Source organism: Mesocricetus auratus, unplaced genomic scaffold (assembly GCF_017639785.1).
Source record: "Mesocricetus auratus isolate SY011 unplaced genomic scaffold, BCM_Maur_2.0 Super-Scaffold_4256, whole genome shotgun sequence".
NCBI classification, from domain to species: Eukaryota; Metazoa; Chordata; class Mammalia; order Rodentia; family Cricetidae; genus Mesocricetus; species Mesocricetus auratus.
Window position 1 is genome coordinate 20,460,002 of NW_024429182.1, and position 14,733 is coordinate 20,474,734.

Genomic DNA, 14,733 nt, shown 5'->3' on the forward strand with positions numbered 1-14,733 from the left:
TTTTCATGAATTGTCAGAATGAGAAAAATAGGAACTTTTTACTTTATTGACTTCTAGAATATCAGGACTGAACTATTTTGAAAAAAAATCTCTTCATGAATGTGTTCATAATAATAGTCTCTTAAACTGGGAGGTGGTGGTGCATGTCTTTAATCCCAGCACTTTGGAGGCAGAGGCAGGCAGATCTCGGTGAGTTCCAGTCCAGCCTGGTCTACAGAGCGAGTTCCTGTCTCAAAAATAAATAAATAATAAAAAGTAGTTCACTTATGGGGCTAGAAAGATGACTCAGAGGTTAAGAGCATTGGCTGCTCTTCCAGAAGTTCTGAGTTCAATTCCCAGCAATCACATGGTGGCCCACAGCCATCTGTAATGAGATCTGGTGCAGACAGAACACTATATACATAATAAACAAATAAGTTTTAAAAATTTAAAAATTATTTTTAAAAAGTAGTTCCCACCTATTTGGTGCTTTTACCATGTCAACACTGTGAATGATTTATGTGTCTGTCACTTCAGCTCGCCCACCATCAAAAGAAGTGGGCATGATGGTTATACAGTAGAGGAGCAAATGGAAGCCCAACAGAGCTAAGTGGACTCCATGAGAGAGGACTCTGGAACAACCCAAGTCTGAGGATTCTGACGTCATGTCAGTGGCCATCCAGCAAAGGAGACACTTACAGCAAGCTGATGTTTTCCCGTCGTCTCCACTGGTTTCCCAGCTCCCATGCATTCAATCAGCCAGGAGACGTCGAGGAGTTCGAGCTCGGAGCTGGCTTTGACGTTCTGTAGCTGGAGCCACTCCAGGACATCTGACCCCGAGTTGTTCTCCGCCACAATGTGGGTGACAGAATCACTAGAAATGGAAGGCAACGTTGTCAGTAAAAGAAGCTTCCAAAATAAGCCACTCTCCTCCCTCTGAAAGGTTTCAGTGTCCCAGCTCATTAGAGACAAGGTACATGCTGACCCATGGATCTTCACACAAAGGGATCACCTCTGTTTTAATTAGTGAATCAGCAGTGGACCACATTCCTGGTGTGTGTGTGTGTGTGTGTGTGTGTGTGTGTGTGTGTGTGTGTACTGTAGAAATGGCTGAGCCAGTAGTGGCAAGGGTCTTAAGTGCCTGTTCAGGAGCTTGGTTCTTCTTATCTGGGGATTTCAAGCCAATGGAGACCTGTGTAAGAAGAACACCTGTAGTGTTAGAGTGCCACCTTAAAGCCAACCTGATCCATACAATGCTTTGGAAGGGAGAAAGTTGGGGTGGGAATATGTGGGGCACAACAAATGAATTCCTGGTACACTTGAAGAGAAAGAAAAGGAGAAGCAGATGCCTAGCAAGATCATTCTGGAAAATGTGGAGAGGGGAGCTACGTCATCCACATAGAGCATCCTGGGAGAGGTGGAGAGGGAGCTACGGCATCCACACATGAATCAGCATCACTGCTCCTGGAAACAGAAGCTGCGTCTCTTGAGCAGGGAGGTGGAGACATGGAACTGAAGCTGTTTCTGGTATGCTGCACTTCTGGATGCAGATCAAAATGAAAATACCTGATTGACAGGCAAGAAGACTTCAGGCTAGTGTCACAAGACAGGCCATTAGGGTGACAAAAGCAAGTTGAAGTGAGACAACATTTTGTAGGGGGCAAAGTAGAACAGGTAACAACATCCCTAGCTTAGGTCCATGTAATTCCAAAAATTATTTGTAATAAATTTCTCGAAAGATTCTCAACATCAAAACTTTAGCCGACAACAAAGGGATTAGTCAGTTCATAGAGGAAGCCTTAGTCCATCCATACCTCTGCCCTTCAGAGAGAAACAGTTTTTTCATAATATATATGAATATATAAATATAGCTATATTTAATATTATTATACATATCACTTGTTATAATACTGTTGAATAAACACTAATACTTATATCTTATAATAATGGAATTTTGCCTGCGCTCAGAGAGACGGGCATGCTGAGGAGTCCTGAAGCTCAGTCTGCACGCCTCCTCCTCCTCAGCCTCCCTTCCTACCACCCCCCACCACTCTTTTCCTGGGACTTCCTGGGACCTCATAGGCAGGTCCCAGCTCACACTGTGTATGGGAGCCACACACCCCTCTTAGATCTCTAAACAACTTTGTGAGCAATGACTCTGCACTGTGTGAAGGAAGACAGGGACTGAAACTTCCAATTCCTATTCATACAACTAGCAAAACAAAATTAACACCAAAAAATCAAATAAGCAGTACCCTCCCCCCACCTCTGGAAAGGTGTATATGCCTTACAGTTCCAACGATATCTTCCACCAAAGTGCTAACGCATGATGGCAAGAGCATGAGGCCAGATGGTCACAGTCTGGAAGCAGAGAATGAACAAGAAGTAGAACCCAGCGGTCGGTCACACACAAAGAAAGACATTGGCTTGCTGGAAAGGAGAAGGTTTCACCAGAATAGGGAGAGGGGTGGGGAATGAAAACAATATCCCTCAAGGACCCCATGTGACCTGCTTCCAAGAGTAAGATTGTACCTCTTTAAGGTCCCACAGCCATCACAGACAGTGACACCAGCTGGGGACCAAGTTTTCAAACATGAGTCTGTGGGGGACATTTCACATTGAAATGATAACAGAGCATAAAGTCTGTGATGTGAGAAACATATGCACTCTTTCTAGTCGCAGTGGAGTTGTGGGATAAATTCTTGACTGACAGCTCAAGCTAGAAGAATATTGGCAGATTTCAAGCCCCATACATTTTTCAAAGAAGAATTGAGATAAAGTCCCCAAATGAGACGTTCTGGAGTAGCTGCTGCATCAGACAGCTAGGAGCAGGTCCTCCACTAAAGCAAGTAAGAGAAGCAAGAAAATTCCAGTCACAATCACGTACGGATGCATTCTTAGAGTGATGCCTGAAGAGTCATGCGGAGTTCAGTACTGCATCACTGGGTGTCTGCCCAGTAAGAAGCAGAAATTTTAAGTCAATATTTAGAAGCTGGTTGTAACGAGCTTTGTTAATTATGTTTAAATTAAAGCACTGATGTAAATGATCTTTGTTTTGTTTTCCTTGTTTGGATTTTTTTTGTAAACTGGTCCTTTTGCCACAAATAATTCAAGAAATGTGAATTTAGAATTTCCTTCCATCCTGGCCCAGTGTATTCTCCCCATCCCCTTGTGCCCCTGGTGTCTAATTGGAGATGGAATTGTTTCTTTGGGTTGGTGGCTGTCATGGTCTCCTGCAGATAGTTCTCTCTGACTAAATACTTCTTCATGTTCAGTCCTGAGCCTTGCTAGATAATGCCACAGGGCAATTCACTCCCTCCAGTCATTCACTAACAATTCTTTATTGATGCCCGTGACAATTATCTACTTGAGAACACGTGAATTTGTGTCTGCTCTGAGTGTTTCAATACTGAAAAATCAAGAGTACGAAAGCACTGCAATATATCAGTGTTAAATACTAAATGTTTTAAATGCACGTGCCATACATTCAGTTATTACTAATGCTGTGAGGCAGGCCTCATCAGACCCACATAGCAAAGAGGAAAGAGCAGGGAGCTACCCTGCTAGTAACTGCAGGGGTGGGGATTTGATCCTATGTCTTTTTTAACCCAAAGCCTCTGAACTTGAGTAGCCATGAGGTTGCCCGCTGTGACCTGGTGCTTGTTCCAGAGCAGAGGACTTCCATGATGAGTTCCCTTCCACCCTCCTCACGGAAGATTGCTTGAATGGATGTCATGCCAATAAGAATGGGTGTCAAGCTGAAAAGCAAACAGTTCCTCAAGGGGCAGAGATCTGAATGGAGACACTGTCACATATCTGCCCAAGAAGCCCTTGTGTATAGTTTACGTTTTCCTGTTTTATGTCCAGTGTCTGGACTAGGAGATCACAGGAGGTTAGAGCTATCCCAGGAAATCTGAAAGATCTGTTGTAGCTGCACAGAGAGACGGAGTGTCTACAGAGTGCCAGAACGGCTCTGGGCTCTCTGGACTTTGCGAAGTCTCTGAGGGAGCTATCCGAGTGCAGAAGACCTGAAGTTCATCTTGTAAACAACGCTGCAGCCCCCAAGCTCTCACATCAACCACCTAGGATCATCCTGCATCTCTTACCTAGTCTGCCTCTGGATGAAGCCAGCCCTGCCTGCAGTGGGTTCTGGGAATGTCCGGGGGGCAGAGGCACTGCTGTGAAACACCAAACAACAACAAGAAATGGGTGCATGAAAAATCCAGATCTGGTGTGTGTGTGTGGTGTGTGTGTGTGTGTGTGTGTGTGTGTGTGTGTGTGTGTGTGTGTGTGTGTGTGTAACTTACTCTACACAACAGCCATATAAGATGAACAACAAAATTTCAGATAAGGAAATCAAGGCTTGGTGAGATTACGCAAAGCCAGGATTCAACCCAGCTGTGTCTGATCCCAGTAACTTTATGTTCTACAGTTAGATCCCTGAGGGAGGTTCCGTATATTAGGTCAAGACACTTTCCTACACTTTCTTATTTCTGTCATAAACTATCTACCATAATTTTTCTACTGATAAGTGAAATACAGATGTCATAGGTAAGGTCAAATAAATCTGCAATAAAGCTAAGGAGGCCTGAGCTTTGCAATTGTAGTAAGTGGTGACAGGAAGTCCTCCGGCAGTGAGTGGCCTCTAACCTATTTCAACTGCCCCAGGAGCTGCTAGGATTTCAGAGTTCAGCTTTTACCCAGTTTCTTAGGCATGAAAAATAACTAGCGTCTTGAACTAAGGTTGACAAGGTTTTCATTGACTGTGCTTCTTCTGTGACAACATTTGCTCCTCTGTCTCCCACAGAACAGAGAACTCTGGGTCCACCTAGGAAGGAGGAAGCAGCAGGCTGGAGCCCGTGGTTGCACACATGGTGGGGGAGGAGGGGGTTGTACCAGGAAAAACCCTCAGTGCTGATGCTCCCCTTCCATCTTGTTTGACAGTCTCCTCCTTCAGTTGGAAACTACCCATCATGCATTTGTCATGGTCCTTGTCTCTCAGGTCAAGGACAGTGGTATTATCTAGGGTACAACCTTGCCTGGCATCCAGCTCAAGGTCAGATTTGTAGCCATGAGTTATTTGTTGAACTAATGAAGTCACCAACAGTTCTAAATAATACATCTCTGTCCCTAAGTTCAGCCAAAGGTACTGAAGAACTGGCACTCAGCTCTCTATGCGGTGCCCAGGAGGTACTGATGGCCTATTTGGTTTCAATTGGCAAATGCTTGCTTTGAATATGGTTTTAGTGTGTTCCTCGAGAGTTCATGTTTAGAATCTTCGTCCCCAGTATGACAATGTAGATGGTAATAAAACCTCCAATAAGTGAAGCCTAATGGGAAGTAATTAGTAATTAAGGCACTGCTCTCTGGAGGAATTAATGTAGTTCTTCCAGGATCCGGTTAGTTCTCACGGGAATCAGGTTTATTCTCACAGGATCCAATTAGTTCGCCCAAGAGTTTTGTTAGTAAAGAAGGCCGACCTTTCCCTGCTTTCTGGCCTCCTCAGCCAGTATACAGTCACCCTTAATCATCTTACCACTGGGATATCACCAGTCATGAGGCCTTACCAGACCTGAGCAGCTGGCACCATGCTCTTAGACCTCCAGAACTTTGAGATAAAATAAACCTCTTTTCTTTATAAGTTAGTCAACACCAGACATTTTGTTATAGCAATGGAAAACAGATTAACACAGCAAAGATAGCCACAAGGCTGAAGTAAGTTGTAATTGTGACCCCAAGCTCATTATCTAAGAGCATAGTCAACTTCTTACATGAGTATTTCCTGTCCCAGACTGAGTGCTCCAGGGGGGGTCCTCATGGCCTTGCATCATCTAGTCAAAAGTCCCACAGTGACACTTCTAGTTGGTTGAAGTAGTCACTAGTCCTTTGGGATTCAAGGGAAGGAAAAGATGGTTCCGTTGCTTCATGGGAGCACCCATGCTGTAGGTGGGGTTTTCATATCTTGCAGCCACTTTCAAATAAGCACACTTGTATTAATTATAAATGTTTGACCAATAGCTCAGGCCTGTCACTAACCAGCTCTCACAACCTAACCCATTCCTATTAATCTATGTACTGCCCCAAGGCTTGTAGCTTTTTTAAAAAAAGATTTATTTCTTTATTATTTATACAGTGTTCTGTCTGCATGTATCCTAACAGGCCAGAAGAGGGCACCAGATATCATTACAGATGGTTGTGATCCACCATGTGGTTGCTGGGAATTGAACGCAGTACCTTTGGAAGAGCTCTTAACCTCTGAGCCATCTCTCCAGCCCAGCTTGTAGCTTTTGCCTCTGTCTCGTTTTGTGTGTCCAACTCATTCTCCATCTGCCTGGCGATTCCTCTGACTCCACCCTTCCTCATCCCATCATTCTCAGTTTGGCTTTCTGACCTCACTGTATCCTGTTCAGCTATTGGCCAGTCAGCTTGTTTATTAAACCAATCGTAGCAGCATATATTCACACAGTGTACAGAAGGATTATTCCACAGCATTCATACTATGAACCAGTGCTCAGCCTAGAACTACACTTTGGGAAACACGGCTGTGGACCAGGGTTTTCTCTTCAGCAGCACTAGCCTAGACAAGGTCCCACACTGACTCAGGGATAGTGTGTTTCCAAACCTGCTGCTCATTCCTCTTGGGTTCATATAAGCATGAAAAGCTGTGCACATTTTATACAGTCTGTATTTCTTTTTCTTTCTTTTTTTCAAAATTAAAAATGTCACCATTGACCAGGCAGTGGTGGTGCAAGCCTTTAATCCCAGCACTCACGAGGCAGAGGCAGGTGGATCTCTGTGACTTCGAGGCCAGCCTGGTCTACAAAGTCACACAGAGAAACCCTGACTCAAAAAATCCAATAAATAAATAAACAAATGAATAAATAAATAAAAATACCATTATTGGCTCTTAAAAACAAAAACAAAACTTATGTGCATTGGCACGAAATCTCCTAGAACTGGAGCCGTAAGTTGTAAGCTGCCATGTGGGTGCTGGTTCCCCTGGAAGAGCAGCCAGTGCTCTTAACCACTGAGCTGTCTCTCCATCCCCAACGTCTGTACTTCCTTATTTCTTTGTGTGTATGAGGAATTGTGTGCATGTTTGTTTTTTGGTATGAGTGTGTGTGCGTATGTTTAAGTTAGAGGACAATTTAAAGTGTCTGCTTTAGATACTCTCCAACTTGTTCTTATTTATTTATTTGTTTACTTACTTATTTGGGACAGGATTACTCTGAACCCGGAGCTGGAAGTCAGCAGGCCCCATCTCTGACTGCTCTAGTGCCAGGTTACAGATGCTGTGCCGAGCTGTTTACATGAGTGCTGGGGATCTAAACTCAGGTCCTCTTGCCTGCATGGTAGACACTTTAACAACTGACTTCACCAGTCACATTTTATCCAGACTGTTTTCTCTTTATCAGACCAGGGCTTTTATGGGTACTATTTCTTAGTGGTTCATCTGAAGGACAGACTATAAGAAGCGTGCTGAGAAGGAGAAGGGTAGAGAAAAACGGATAACGGGTTGTGACACTCACCTACCACACACACAAACTGTTCACAATAGCCCGTTCCTGGAGAACTAGGAAGAGGGTGCTCGGTGACTCCAGACACACAGAAAGAGGAAAAAGCACGAGGCACTACAGTCTGGTCCTGACTCACGTAATACACATTTTGAATCATTACAAATATGTACAGTCATTATATATTCACTAGAATACATGTGACAAATCTAATTTCATGCAGAAATTCAGAATGTTGCTGGGATTGTCAGGTGGGGCTGAGGCGTTCAAAAGCTGCGTGTTATGGAATCAGCTTACACGGCTTAGCTCTGAGTACCTTCCTCACATGTCAGTCTGCTCATTCTTGTCTCCCCCTCCCTAGCTGCCTCGCTCCATGTTATTCCAGAAGCTTTACACAAAGAAGGGAGGCAGCCGCTGCTGCCCCTGCCCCTGCCAGGGTGACTTTCTGAGCCCTCATGGACGGTCACCCACTTCCATGATTGTCTTTGTTGCCTGGGAGAAGTCATGTTGGGTGTTTTGTAAACAACGACTTTAGCAGTATTTATGGTTAAACTGAGCTGCTTAGAGAAGCCGGCTTAACCCACCCCCACGCCAGCTCAGCCAGTTCTCTTAGCAACCAACGTGTTTCAGAAGCCTTGAAAGTAAATTGACTGAGGTTGGTTTTAATCCACACACAGCAGCGGCAGTAGGGATGCCTTTCTATTCCAGCTGTGGCCAGGCATTCTGAAATTTCTCATTAAACTGAAGCTCATGATTTTTGAAATAGAAAGTAGTTTAGATCAGAACAAGAATACTTTTTTCTATTTTTGTTCTTGAATTTATAAAAAAAGTAAAGTTTTTATTAGGTTGATGATGACAAAAGTAGCAACCATAGGCTGGAGGAAAAATGTATTTAATTGCAAAAATTACTAACACGGGTTCCTTCGATGGGTTCATAGTCTCTAGGTAAGCTACTGTCTGAGCAAACGTATTTATAGAGAAAGATGGATGCCAGATGAAAGCTTCCAAATAGCTTACCCTATGGGAACTCAGGATGCAATCAGGACTTAGAAAACAGGGTTTTGGGTTCATTTTTTGAGCTTATATTAGGAGAGTTGAAGTTAGCAATGTGCTCTAAAGTCTAGGATGCTAATGGCAGAGTAAATTCAGTATCCTTTTCTTTGATGTTCAAAACTACATCAAGAGACTTGGTATCTCTTCTCAATCATGTTTTAGGGACCTAAATGGCACATAGAATAGCTAAGAATTCCACTTAAAATAACACATTCATGTTGGAGAGAACAGAGTTTCTCCAGAGAGTCCAATACATGGAGGATCTCAGGTAAGGTAGGACCAAGACTGGTCCTGTTGGCAGTCAATAGTACACAGGGGCTGTGGACACCGCAGCCTGCATCAGAGCACAGCATGGTCTTCGCCTTGGACTTTGAATTTCACAAACAAAGAAAGAAGTGTAGCCATCATTGTTAATCAGTGCCCTTGCCTTTTTTTCTTTTAATTAATTTTTGTTATGAATCATTAATATTATTACATGTGTGCAGGCATGTTAGCATGTGGCATGGTGCACATATGGAGGTCAGGAATCACCCCTGTAGAGTTGCTTTCCTTCCTCCTTTACATGGGTTCTAAGAGTTGAACGCAGGTTGTCTGCCTTGCACAAGTGATTTCATCTACTGAGCCATTTTGCCTGCCCTAGAAGTACTCTTAAAAATTAACCATTTCCCAGGCTGGACTGACAGCGTCCAAAACAATACAGAGAAACCCTGTCTCATAAAAAACAAAAAAAATTAACCATTTTTGTCATCTTCATTTTTATTTTTAATTTTATTACACTTTAAAATTTGTTTTTTTAATATGTATTAGTTTTGCCTGCATGTATGTCTGTGCACCACTTGGGTGACTGGTGCTCATGGAGGCATCAGATCTCCTGGACCTGGAGTTGCAGGTGGTTGAGAGCTGCCGTGTAGGTGCTGATAAGCAACCTGTGTCCTCTGGAGGAGTGGCTGGCGCTCCTGATCACTGAGCCATTTCTCCAGCCACATTTATTTATTGTGTGTGTATAGAAGTCAGAGGCTGACTTATGGGAATTGCTTCTTTCCATGCGGTTACCAGGGATTGAACTCAGGCTGTCAGCAAACACACCTACCCACCAAGCAATTTTGTATGCTTTATGATCGTTTTTAAAAAAAATGCATGTCCAAGGCCAGGTGTGGAGGAGCACGCCTTTAATCCCAGAACTTGGGGGACAGAGGCAGTAGGATCTCTGTGATATTGAGGCCAGCCTGATCTTCATAATGAGTCCAGGATAGCCAGGGCATCTAGAGAGACCCTGTCTCAATGAACCAAAACAAAAGTATGCCTATCATAAAAAGAAAAAATTGGAAGGCACAGAAATATGAACATACACCAGATGACTGCTTATAGAGTTTTCATGGGCTGCCTCCTGCTTCCGCCCTGCTTGCTGCTATCATCTGACCTAGTGTGTATTGTGGAGAAACAATCCTATCCTTTAGGTGTGACTGTACAGGTCAATGGACCTAATGAATGAACAAGAAATTAATTGCACTTTTCACTTGTACTTCTGTGAACTTTGTCAAAAGATATGGACGTCCTTTCTCAATATCTGATCTCAATATCAGATCAGAATACTGATCTGAATGCTGGGGTTAGGGAGGAGAGGAAGGACTGTCCAGAACTGCAGGTCTGGGAAGAGTCAGAGCCGGGAGGTGAAGTCTAGAAGTTTCTCCCTACAGAAATCTGTTAGCACCGGGGCTTCTGTTTCCTGTGGTTCATTTTCCTCTATAGTGCGTACATGTGCTGAGTGTGTCAGTGCTCTCAGCCTGAGAACTCCGCTCCATCATAGACACAGCACCCGTTTCCTCTGTCTCCCGAGCAGCTGGCACAGTCCTGGCAGCCAGCACCTGGGGCACCGCTCTGCCCCTTCCATTCGCTTTGCCAACAGAGTTACCAGCTTCCTGATCATCACCCTAAACACTTGCCTCGGTCGGTTTGCTCCGCTGGTTTCTCAGCCAGTGGGCCTCACCTGAAGCTTGGACTTTACCCAGGGAACTTTCTCAGTAAGTGGTGCCCAGGAGGATGACTGTCACCCTCCTTGCTGGTCCTCGCTCAGTTTCTTTACCATGAAAAGCAGCTTCACATCTGCTAAACTTTTCAATTCTGGTTTTACATTTTTCTTTAATTTTTTTTCGTATTTTTGTTCCCCTCATTGATCTATCTACTTTCTTTCCCTTTTAATGCAAACACTGTCAGTCTACCAGATTAGTTATAGTTTAAAATTAGATGAAATTAGGCTTGTGTGAATAGAATGTTAGGGAAAAAATTGAGAGTGGCTGTAATGACTTAACAAAACAAAACAGGAGACCGTGTGACAAGAACTCAGAAAAGAGAGAAACCCAGAAACTCAGGATATTTTGATTGGGGACATTTTAGCAAAATGCTTGGTGTGTGCAGTTTGGTATGCCTGGCTGCTGACCTCGGGAATGTGTCTCTGCAGTGTTTCAAAGCCCACATTTTGCCAGCAATAAACGTTTGACATTTTTCTTGTTAAATTCAAAGACTTAAAATTCAAAATACCACACAAAAGTCTTCTCATCTCTGACATGGTATTATTCTCCACCCACCCCTTGCACAGTCACATACAGGGGACCGAGTGGATCTCTCACAGTCCCCACTGTAACCCCAGCAGGTCTATCTGCAACTATCACCTATGCCAGGGCCTTTACTGGGCCTTCTGAACCACTCTGAGTCTCCTCGTTGATTCAAGTCAATCAATGCGTAGAATGGTTAGAAAAGCAATGGTAACTGCTGCTTACTGGCACTCTGTCAGGTCTAAACAGTAGCCTTGACTACCTCCCTGCCTCTTACCACAGCGCTCTGTGGCAGCATCTGTCACCCCTAGACAAACGTCTTTAACCAGTATCTCATCCTAAAGCCTGTTTGGACAATTCCTTGGAAAACCATCACCAAGGCCACTTAGGTGCCTGTGGTAAACCATCTCTGCCTAGCCCACCGTAAGCCCTTAGCACAGCCAGGTGTGTGCAAGTCGGAGCCAAATCGTCAGACGATCCTCCCTGCTCCAAAGCAGCAATCTAAAAAACTGAACCCAGTGGTATTGACTCAGTTTGGTAAAGAACGGGACTGAGAGGTTTCAGTGTGAGGTGTTCTGGTTATCACCCCTGAATAATTTATCTCAGAGCTGGTCATGAGAAGCCAGATTTTTAAGAATCATATCTTTGGGGGCCAATTAGTTTCTATTCACTCATTTAGCCTCCACTCGTGTTGTCTCCCTTAGTTGACTGGCTCCGTGGGTCCCTTGGAGATGTCCTCCGGGCCCCTGAATGCTTCCGAAGTGGCCAGGGCTGTCCTACCTGAGCTCGCTTTCCACCCTGAACCCCTTCCTTCGGGCCAGCTCCATGAGGAAGGCTCTTCGAGTCGTTCCCATTCTCTTCTCCAAAATGAAGAGGACCAAGTCTCGAAATCTGATGTCATGAGATGCGGCAGTCACTGGGGAGCCCGTCTGCCTGGGCCTCTTCTTCCGAGGACCCAGGTGGACTGCTTGCAGTGGATCCATGGGTGCACACTGTCTGACTCTGCCTATGCCATCAAGTGGTGACTCCTAAATAAGAGCCGTGACATCATCTCAGCAGCAGACTCTAAAGCCAGGAGAGCTCATGGGTGCCACCCTGGTGACAGCTTCCTACTGAAGGAATTTCTGATCAGGTCTTTGCCCAACACGGTGCTCTTGACAAAAAGAGTAAATCAAACTTTTATTTTCATGTGCTTGGTCTCCACAGCATCTCCAAATAAACTGGCCGGGTACTATTTCTGCTTTCTAAATGTGTTCAAGCCCTTGTGTTGCATTTTTAAAGCTATGAAAACTTTATTTATATTACATTTACTTACTAAGCAAGGGGGTATGGGTATGCATACCATGGCATGAGTGTGGAAGTCAGAGTTATTTTCTCCTTCCACTGTGTGGGTCCAGAGATCAAGTGAGTAAAGATGCTAGATACCCACTGTATTATCTTGCTGGCCACTGCTGACGGTATCTGCTTACCCCTCTTTTACCCCACTTTCATTCTTTCCTCTCCAGCATTACATTGGATGTGTTTTGCACAGGTGTCTCGAGGCAAGCGGCTGTCTTGGTTTTACATGAACGGCATCTGCTTTTCTCACTCTGCTGGTCACGTTTTTTTTGTTTTTGTTGTTGTTGTTGTTGTTTTAAGCCTGTATCTAGATTTCCAGATGTGGGATCTGCTCTGCTGCTTTAATTACCATCACTTCGTAGTGGGCACGGGATCACAGATTGTGAGCACATTGGTGAGTAAGGAAGTCAAGGCTCAGTCACTGCTGATCACAGAGTGAGGGCAAAGGAGATCTTAAAGCAGTTCTTCTGGCTTCAGATGGGATACACCTTAGTTTGGGTTTTGTTTTTGTTTGAGGTTTTGTTGTTGTTGTTTTTTCATGCATTAAGGTTTTCCAGAGAGAGACCCATTATATAACTAACATAGATTTCTGAGATGAGATGACATTTGGATAAGAGTCACTGTCATGAAGTTAGGGTCATTCTCATAACTCTCTGTGTAAAGTGAAATTTACATATTTTGGGGGGTTCAAGACAGGGTTTCTCTCTGTAGCAGCCCCAGCTGTCCTGGACTCACTCTGTAGAACAGGCTGGCCTTTGCTTCCTGAGTGTTAGGATTAAAGGCGTGCGCCACCACTGCCCAGCTGATATTTGCATCTTTTAGCCAACATATTTCCTAGGTGTCATTTCTTGAATACCTACTATGGGACCTAGGCAAGCACTTCCAGCCCTTAGCTGACCAAGACCACACGATACAGCAGAGAGGATTCTTGGCCTCCTGAACAAGTTGCTGAAAACCACAGAACCAATAAAAAGTCACAACTAAGAAAATGACTGAGTCAGAGCTTGAGGTCAGGGTTGTCTGACTTCAAATTTTATTTACTCTTGGGGCCAATGAGATGGTTCAGTGAGTAAAAACACTTTCCTGCCTTCCTGAAAACTTGAGTTACCTCTTAGCACCCAACTCACCGAAAAGTGAAACTGACTCTCACAAGTTGCCCTTGATCTACACACACAGAAATAAAATATGAGAAAATTTTAAAATTAAAAATATATGCTCTTGCCAGATATGGTGGTGCACACCTTTTTAATCCCAGTACTGGGGAGACACAGGAAGGCAGATCTCTGAGTTTGAGGCCAGCCTGGTCTACAGAGTCAGTTCCAGGACAGCCCAGCCACCAGGAATACACAGAGAAACCCTGTTTCAAAAAGCCAAATATGCATGTATATACTACCTCCCTCCCTCCCTCCCTCTCTCTCTCTCTCTCTCTCTCTCTCTCTCTCTCTCTCTCTCTCTCTCTCTCTCTCTCACACACACACACACACACACACACACACACACACACCAAGCAGCCTCCTTCTGTCATGCTTTACCCATTGTGGTGGTCTGAATAAAAATGCCCTCCATATGCCCACAGGAGTGGCGCTGTGAGGAGGTGTAGCCTCCTACTAGGTATGGTGTTGTTGGAGCAAGTGTGTCTCTGGGTGTGGGCTTCAAGGTCTCAAATGCTCACGCCTGGCTAGTGTGTCAGTTTCTTCCTGACGCCTGCGGATCCAGATGTAGAGCTCTCAGCCCCTTCTCCAGCACTATGCCTGCCCGCATGCAGCCATGCTTCCCGTCATCAGAGCAATGGACTAAACCTCTGTAAGCCAGCTCCAATGAAATGTTGTCTTTTTTAAGAGTTGTCATGGACATGGTGTCTCTTCACAGCAACAAAACCCTCACTAAGACACCCAGTAATAAATCTGGGCTCTTCTCATTCATTCTGCTACAGTATTTGGGATTTTGGGGTCTTTGAGACAGGGTTTCTCTGTGTAGCTTTGGCTGTTCTGGAGCTCACTCTGTAGGCCAGGCTGGCCTCAAACTCACAGAGATCCACCTGCCCCTGCCTCCCTGAGTGCTAGGATTAGAGGTGTGCGCCACCACTGACCAGCTGCATTTGGGACTCTTGCTGCTTTCAGGGACCTATGAGCACATGAACACCTCAGCACAACTGAAGGAGGGTGATTGATAGCTGCATTCAAGCATGCACAAAACTGTTTACCTCAGGAAGGTGAAATCAGAAATGACAGCGCAATACTGTAACAGATTCCAGCTTTCTGCAAGTAAGAGCTTTGGAGTAACTACAGCTGTCAAAA

General features: G+C 44.5%; 1 protein-coding gene across 2 annotated transcripts in view; it reads right to left on the reverse strand.

Annotated features, from left to right (window-relative positions):
- Dntt (DNA nucleotidylexotransferase) overlaps positions 1-12,102 on the reverse strand; it is a 31,085-nt gene extending 18,983 nt beyond the window's left edge. For both annotated transcript variants that reach the window (XM_005063607.3, XM_005063606.4), the window contains exons 1-2: positions 11,879-12,102; positions 679-853 (exon numbers count right to left, since the gene is read on the reverse strand). In XM_005063607.3, the coding sequence (XP_005063664.1) occupies positions 679-853; positions 11,879-12,081 (378 nt within the window). In that variant the 5' untranslated portion in view covers positions 12,082-12,102. The remainder of the gene's footprint in view (positions 1-678; positions 854-11,878) is intronic.
- Between the last annotated feature and the right edge of the window lie 2,631 nt (positions 12,103-14,733).